The following is an 8,729-nucleotide window of genomic DNA, read 5'->3' on the forward strand; positions in this document are numbered from 1 at the left end:
AATTCTGATACTCATTTTGATACCATTTCGTGACGATAGAGAGAGTTGATGTCAAATCCTAAATAAGTGTAAGTATACGGTAACCTAGGCTAATCAAACGCGTGTTTCGGTCTCGCATGAGAAACTCTTTGGCGTTTTCAAACACGACAATCTCACCGCACACACAAATGCCACCACGGTTCACTAGTAAACAACGCTCTGAACACGTTCCTGTGTCCATTAGAGGCTCCTACCAACAGGTCGGCTGCTGGTCTGGTACCATCATCTGCTGGTCACATGAGCAGACACAGCAGAACCAACGCACTGCACTGTGGTTTACATTGTAACGCCTTATAACAGCCAGACAGACAGCCTGTTCTATAGACAGACAGCCAGTCATACAGCCTGTTCTATAGACAGACAGTCAGTCAGACAGCCTGTTCTATAGACAGACAGCCAGTCAGACAGCCTGTTCTATAGACAGACAGCCAGTCAGACAGCCTGTTCTATAGACAGACAGTCATACAGCCTGTTCTATAGACAGACAGTCAGTCAGACAGCCTGTTCTATAGACAGACAGCCAGTCAGACAGCCTGTTCTATAGACAGACAGCCAGTCAGACAGCCTGTTCTATAGACAGACAGACAGTCAGACAGCCTGTTCTATAGACAGACAGCCAGTCAGACAGCCTGTTCTATAGACAGACAGCCAGTCAGACAGCCTGTTCTATAGACAGACAGACAGTCAGACAGCCTGTTCTATAGACAGACAGCCAGTCAGACAGCCTGTTCTATAGACAGACAGCCAGTCACCCAGTCATACAGACAGACAGACAATGTTTTAGGGATAAAAGGAGGTTGCGCAGCAGTGGGACACGTTCAACTAGATATTATTACGTTACTAAAGCAGAAACGATCCGCTGTGATCCACCTACCTGGTCTTCAGTGACTGGAACAGGCATCAAGGTGACCACAGACTAAATACGTCCCTTAACGTTCCCTTACTGACCAAATACCCCTTAGCTCTGCAACGTCTAAACCCCCAAAAACAATGGAGACGAAAACCACCAGGGTGGTTGGGCCAGACATCGGTCCGGTCTGGTGGAGATGGAGAGCCTGGTTAAAGACGACAGAGTGTGTACGTGGTGAGAGTGGCGTTGTCACGCGTACTGAATCGGTCATAAAACAACGAGGGGACCTTCTAAGTGGCCATCGTCACCCATCAGTCCACACCAGCGGGCCGCCGGTACCCTGACCCCCGCGCTGTCACACAGGACGTCAATAACACGTCGCCTGTGAGCGGACGCAGAGCAGACTGGAGAGGAGGTGTTCAACGTGACTCTTAAAACGAGTTCTTTATCATTTGTATTAGCGATATTGAAAATAGATCAAGCTTTCATTGTGTCCGTTTCTATCTGGAATTTTTACATGTAGAAGACATACAAAACATGCAAATAAGTAAAAAAGGTAGGAATAAAAACAGTTCTAGGGTTTCTCATTGGCTGCCGTGTTGATACAGATGCTTTATACACCTTTATCCTTACACGGATATTGATAATTCATATATTTATATATTATTCCCTTCTGATGTGAGCTGCCGTTTCCCCCGGGATAAATAAAGTAGCCGTGTAATCTAATCCCGCGGTGAACACAGAGCAGCACAAGGGGTCCGGCTGTTGCTATAGACGACTGCGGCATTCCTAACGACTGAACGTGGTATCGTTTGGTTTGTGTTCACTGCCTGCGGTGCAGGGACATGTGGTCACATCAGCTCGTGTAGATAAACCAGTCACAGCATCTCTGTTCCGATGGGATTATATGCGTGCTACATTAATAAATTGAGATGACCTGCTTAATATACCTATATTTTGACCAGATACGGCAAAGGCATACAAAACAGTTGATGCAAAGTAAATAAGCTTTTAGATCCACGTTTGAATTACGTCCACTTCCTCCGTACCTTAACCTTAACCGTAGACGCAATCCAAAAATCTTTGATCTCATAAATTCTACCAAACCTACAAATGGATCCAACCAATAAGAAAACCTGGCATTTTAATCGTTATCTGCAATTAACCAATACATCGTAATATTCCTTCCTCATAATAAGAAGTAATAACACAATGCAAAGGTCCTCTCTCAGATCCAGTACGTGAGCATGGGAGAGAGTCTCAGTGACAGCTGACGGGTCAGAGTAACGTTTAGAGGAAGCTGCCGGGGCTTCTGACACCAGACCAGCCCGCCGTTCATGTGCCGCCACCAGCCCCCACGCAGCGCTGCACACGCACCAACTCAATGCTGATTAATCCAAAGCAGAGACGGATCACGGAGATAACCCACTTATTAAAATCAATCCACTTCTGGTTAGAAATACGCATTGCTATGCGTCGCACGTTTGAATGACATCACAGCTCTGAAGTGAAATACTCTGCTCCTACATTATCCACCTTAAAGACAATACTAATAGTGTTTATTCTAAACATACTCCTCCTGCATAGTACGGAATCCAACACGTTGATCAAGATCCTTTTATTTAAAATTTCTAGCATGTTAAAAAAACTTTCATCCCATTCACAAACATTTTAAAAATAACTGAATGTGTATGTCTATTGGCTTGTGTGTGTGTGTGTGTGTGTGTGTGTGTGTGTGTGTGTGTGTGTGTGTGTGTGTGTGTGTGTGTGTGTGTGTGTGTGTGTGTGTGTGTGTGTGTGTGTGTGTGTGTGTGTGTGTGTGTGTGTTCAGCCATCACTCTTGGTACAGTCGTACGGTTTCCACCACTGAGCGAACTGCAGGACTTTCTTCCTCTGGTCGTCAAAGTTCTCCCTGATTGGTTTACGCCAGCGGCGTGGCTCCAGGTCCATCATGCCTCCCACCACCTCCTGGGTCGGGGGAGGAAGGGGGAGGGGGGGAGGGGGGGAGAGGGGGAGGAGGGGAGAGAGAGGGGGAGGGGGAGGGGGGGAGAGAGGGGGAGGGGGGAGAGAGAGGGAGGGGGGGAGAGACACTGTTTAGGAAAGCACGGCTCAGGCAGAAGAACGCAGAGCCAGTAGAAGCATCGACACGTTGATCATCTCCGATCCTACTCCTACGTTCTGTATCTATGGTAGAGTGAGACGAGGCAGGGCTGGTCGACTGAAGGGGAGGTCCACCGCGGTACACGTGGATTCACACCACGGCCGGTCCTCTGCAGAGCCTTTTGTAACGTTTGTGATCACCGCCAACAGCCAACGCCGTGCTTACAGACCCCCGCCCCCGGTAACATGATTGGTTGAAACAAATCCGAAGCGAAAGAAAGTGAACTTCCCGTCCCCCCAGATGAGCCCGTCTCACTCAGAGACCCCCGCGGTGTGGATCTAAACATGATCGGATCGCCTTTATTCATTCAGTCATTTCACCCACACTGAAGGAGTCTCTGCACTCTGCTACCAGACAAAAATCTGATTTGCTTGCTGTTTACAAATACTCAAGTTTCCATAATTCAACATATCACGTATCTTCTACTCATGTTGGTTACATCCATATGCTTTTGACACAGTGGGGGGGCTCAATAGACGTAATCTACAGCTATCAAAGACAGACTGAAACGTGATAACTCCATGTTTAACTCATGTGTTACTGACCTTTAACTCATGGTTAACAACATGTTTAACTCATGTGTGTTACTGACCTTTAACTCCATGTTTAACTCATGTGTTTGTCCGTTACTGACCTTTAACTCCATGTTTAACTTGTGTTACTGACCTTTAACTCATGGTTAACAACATGTTTAACTCATGTGTTACTGACCTTTAACTCCATGTTTAACTTGTGTGTTACTGACCTTTAACTCCATGTTTAACTTGTGTGTTACTGACCTTTAACTCTGTTTAACTCATGTGTTTGTCCGTTACTGACCTTTAACTCTGTGTTTAACTCATGTGTTTGTCCGTTACTGACCTTTAACTCTGTGTTTAACTCATGTGTTTGTCCGTTACTGACCTTTAACTCTGTGTTTAACTCATGTGTTTGTCCGTTACTGACCTTTAACTCTGTGTTTAACTCATGTGTTTGTCCGTTACTGACCTTTAACTCCATGTTTAACTCATGTGTTTGTCCGTTACTGACCTTGCCAAAGTAGTGAGGGAACTTCTGCTCGTTCTCGATGACGTGAGCGAAGCCGCCCTGCAGCCCGAAGTCCACCGCGAAGTAGGGGAGGCCCCTGGGAACCTGGAGACCAAGAGCAACGTTAACACCACCGTATAGAGGCCCCTGGGGACCTGGAGACCAAGAGCAACGTTAACACCACCGTATAGAGGCCCCTGGGAACCTGGAGACCAAGAGCAACGTTAACACCACCGTATAGAGGCCCCTGGGAACCTGGAGACCAAGAGCAACGTTAACACCACCGTATAGAGGCCCCTGGGAACCTGGAGACCAAGAGCAACGTTAACACCACCGTATAGAGGCCCCTGGGGACCAACGTTAACACCACCGTATAGAGGCCCCTGGGGACCAACGTTAACACCACCGTATAGAGGCCCCTGGGGACCAACGTTAACACCACCGTATAGAGGCCCCTGGGGACCTGAAGGTTAACACCACCGTATAGAGGCCCCTGGGGACCAACGTTAACACCACCGTATAGAGGCCCCTGGGGACCAACGTTAACACCACCGTATAGAGGCCCCTGGGGACCAACGTTAACACCACCGTATAGAGGCCCCTGGGGACCAACGTTAACACCACCGTATAGAGGCCCCTGGGGACCAACGTTAACACCACCGTATAGAGGCCCCTGGGGACCAACGTTAACACCACCGTATAGAGGCCCCTGGGGACCAACGTTAACACCACCGTATAGAGGCCCCTGGGGACCAACGTTAACACCACCGTATAGAGGCCCCTGGGGACCAACGTTAACACCACCGTATAGAGGCCCCTGGGGACCAACGTTAACACCACCGTATAGAGGCCCCTGGGGACCAACGTTAACACCACCGTATAGAGGCCCCTGGAGACCAACGTTAACACCACCGTATAGAGGCCCCTGGGGACCAACGTTAACACCACCGTATAGAGGCCCCTGGGGACCAACGTTAACACCGTATAGAGGCCCCTGGGGACCAACGTTAACACCACCGTATAGAGGCCCCTGGGGACCAACGTTAACACCACCGTATAGAGGCCCCTGGGGACCAACGTTAACACCACCGTATAGAGGCCCCTGGGGACCAACGTTAACACCACCGTATAGAGGCCCCTGGGGACCAACGTTAACACCACCGTATAGAGGCCCCTGGGGACCAACGTTAACACCACCGTATAGAGGCCCCTGGGGACCAACGTTAACACCACCGTATAGAGGCCCCTGGGGACCAACGTTAACACCACCGTATAGAGGCCCCTGGGGACCAACGTTAACACCACCGTATAGAGGCCCCTGGGGACCAACGTTAACACCACCGTATAGAGGCCCCTGGGGACCAACGTTAACACCACCGTATAGAGGCCCCTGGGGACCAACGTTAACACCACCGTATAGAGGCCCCTGGGGACCAACGTTAACACCACCGTATAGAGGCCCCTGGGGACCAACGTTAACACCACCGTATAGAGGCCCCTGGAGACCAACGTTAACACCACCGTATAGAGGCCCCTGGGGACCAACGTTAACACCACCGTATAGAGGCCCCTGGGGACCAACGTTAACACCACCGTATAGAGGCCCCTGGAGACCAACGTTAACACCACCGTATAGAGGCCCCTGGGGACCAACGTTAACACCACCGTATAGAGGCCCCTGGGGACCAACGTTAACACCACCGTATAGAGGCCCCTGGGGACCAACGTTAACACCACCGTATAGAGGCCCCTGGGGACCAACGTTAACACCACCGTATAGAGGCCCCTGGGGACCAACGTTAACACCACCGTATAGAGGCCCCTGGGGACCTGAAGGTTAACACCACCGTATAGAGGCCCCTGGGGACCAACGTTAACACCACCGTATAGAGGCCCCTGGGGACCAACGTTAACACCACCGTATAGAGGCCCCTGGGGACCAACGTTAACACCACCGTATAGAGGCCCCTGGGGACCAACGTTAACACCACCGTATAGAGGCCCCTGGGGACCAACGTTAACACCACCGTATAGAGGCCCCTGGGGACCAACGTTAACACCACCGTATAGAGGCCCCTGGAGACCAACGTTAACACCACCGTATAGAGGCCCCTGGGGACCAACGTTAACACCACCGTATAGAGGCCCCTGGGGACCAACGTTAACACCACCGTATAGAGGCCCCTGGAGACCAACGTTAACACCACCGTATAGAGGCCCCTGGGGACCAACGTTAACACCACCGTATAGAGGCCCCTGGGGACCAACGTTAACACCACCGTATAGAGGCCCCTGGGGACCAACGTTAACACCACCGTATAGAGGCCCCTGGGGACCAACGTTAACACCACCGTATAGAGGCCCCTGGGGACCTGGAGGTTAACACCACCGTATAGAGGCCCCTGGGGACCAACGTTAACACCACCGTATAGAGGCCCCTGGGGACCAACGTTAACACCACCGTATAGAGGCCCCTGGGGACCAACGTTAACACCACCGTATAGAGGCCCCTGGGGACCAACGTTAACACCACCGTATAGAGGCCCCTGGGGACCAACGTTAACACCACCGTATAGAGGCCCCTGGGGACCTGGAGGTTAACGCCACCGTATAGAGGCCCCTGGGGACCAACGTTAACTCCACCGTATAGAGGCCCCTGGGGACCAACGTTAACACCACCGTATAGAGGCCCCTGGGGACCAACGTTAACACCACTGTATAGAGGCCCCTGGGGACCAACGTTAACACCACCGTATAGAGGCCCCTGGGGACCAACGTTAACACCACCGTATAGAGGCCCCTGGGGACCAACGTTAACACCACCGTATAGAGGCCCTGGGGACCAACGTTAACACCACCGTATAGAGGCCCCTGGGGACCTGGAGGGCCCCTGGGGACCTGGAGGTTAACGCCCCCTCAGAACCACGTGTATCGTCTCACATCACATGACACAGTGAGAAGGAACCAACAGGAAGCGGTTGGAGGACAGGTCTGTGGTCTCTCTCAACACACCTGTGCTGTCTGATACACTTTTCAATATTTGGTTGTCAGTTTTATTGTTGTCCTGGAAGTGTTTTTTGTCCGTGCCCATGCTCAGTCTGGTTGAATAAGGACTGTGTAATACGTCACATGGTCTCAGACCCCAGGAACACCAGCTGGCTGTCCAGGCCTGAGCTGATACTCTCAATAAACAATAATCACATCATAATCAATAATCATCACAATAAACTAATCGAGGGCCCAGACGCTTCACGTACCGCCTGCCGGATGTCCTTGGACGAGAGGCTGACCACCTTCTTGTTCATGGCCCACTCCTCGTCACAGTCCATGATGGCTTTCTGGAAGAAACACACACGGACCAGACGCAGGACTCAGTCACGACCGCTGGACCGCCTCGCTGACACACACTATAAGGTGTCTCCTATCTCCTATCTAAGGTGTCTCCTATCTACTACAAGGTGTGTGTTAGAGGAGCCACGCTCCTCTAACACACACCTTGTAGTAGATAGGAGACACGTGGCCCAGAGGTACACACACACACACACACACACACACACACACACACACACACACACACACCTTGTAGTAGATAGGAGCCACGTGGCCCAGAGGTACACACACACACACACACACACACACACACACACACACACACACACACACACACACACACACACACACACACACACACACACACACACACACACACACACACACACACACACACACACACACCTTGTAGTAGATGGGGGCCATGTGGCCCAGAGGTACACACACACACACACACACACACACACACACACCTTGTAGTAGATAGGAGCCACGTGGCCCAGAGGTACACAGACAGACAGACAGACAGACAGACAGACAGACAGACAGACAGACAGACAGACAGACAGACAGACAGACACACCTTGTAGTAGATGGGGGCCATGTCCCCCAGCTCTCTGGGGAGGGGGACACACTCCAGCACCATGTGCTGCCGCCTGCGGGGGTTCATGTGCGTCTCCATGAAGACGCAGTCCTGGTCCTGGGACTCGAACACACGCACCAAGGAGCGGCGGAACAGCTGAGGACACAGGAGACCAGTGAGGACAGAGGAGACCAGTGAGGACAGAGGAGACCAGTGAGGACAGAGGAGACCAGTGAGGACAGAGGAGACCAGTGAGGACAGAGGAGACCAGTGAGGACAGAGGAGACCAGTGAGGACAGAGGAGACAGCAGTGAGGACAGAGGAGACAGCAGTGAGGACAGAGGAGACCAGTGAGGACAGAGGAGACCAGTGAGGACAGAGGAGACCAGTGAGGACAGAGGAGACCAGTGAGGACAGAGGAGACAGCAGTGAGGACAGAGGAGACCAGTGAGGACAGAGGAGACCAGTGAGGACAGAGGAGACAGCAGTGAGGACAGAGGAGACCAGTGAGGACAGAGGAGACCAGTGAGGACAGAGGAGACCAGTGAGGGACAGAGGAGACAGCAGTGAGGACAGAGGAGACCAGTGAGGACAGAGGAGACAGCAGTGAGGACAGAGGAGACCAGTGAGGACAGAGGAGACCAGTGAGGACAGAGGAGACCAGTGAGGACAGAGGAGACCAGTGAGGACAGAGGAGACAGCAGTGAGGACAGAGGAGACCAGTGAGGACAGAGGAGACC

At 51.8% G+C, this 8,729-nt stretch overlaps 1 protein-coding gene across 1 annotated transcript; it reads right to left on the bottom strand.

The window, feature by feature from the left end:
• Nucleotides 1-2,494: 2,494 nt before the first annotated feature.
• LOC311377466 (CWF19-like protein 2) lies at nt 2,495-8,186 on the bottom strand. The gene is made up of 4 exons (XM_084491352.1): nt 7,990-8,186; nt 7,334-7,414; nt 4,080-4,181; nt 2,495-2,857 (listed from the first exon to the last, which is right to left on the bottom strand). Exons 1-4 carry the CDS (start codon nt 8,086-8,088, stop codon nt 2,717-2,719), a joined length of 423 nt encoding a protein of 140 aa, XP_084347478.1. The 5' UTR covers nt 8,089-8,186; the 3' UTR covers nt 2,495-2,716.
• Between the last annotated feature and the right edge of the window lie 543 nt (nt 8,187-8,729).

This window comes from Micromesistius poutassou, assembly GCF_964030765.1.
Source record: "Micromesistius poutassou genome assembly, contig: SCAFFOLD_1610, whole genome shotgun sequence".
In the NCBI taxonomy this organism is placed as follows: domain Eukaryota; kingdom Metazoa; phylum Chordata; class Actinopteri; order Gadiformes; family Gadidae; genus Micromesistius; species Micromesistius poutassou.

What these genes read in the sequence shown, in the direction of transcription:
- LOC311377466 (XM_084491352.1), bottom strand. Translation starts at nt 8,088, where the DNA reads ATGGAGACGCACATGAACCCCCGCAGGCGGCAGCACATGGTGCTGGAG. An exon ending in CCAAGGACATCCGGCAGGCG is followed by an intron (nt 4,182 to 7,333) that starts GTACGTGAAGCG and finishes CTTGGTCTCCAG; the next exon opens with GTTCCCAGGGGCCTCCCCTA. An exon ending in TCCCTCACTACTTTGGCAAG is followed by an intron (nt 2,858 to 4,079) that starts GTCAGTAACGGA and finishes CCCCCGACCCAG; the next exon opens with GAGGTGGTGGGAGGCATGAT.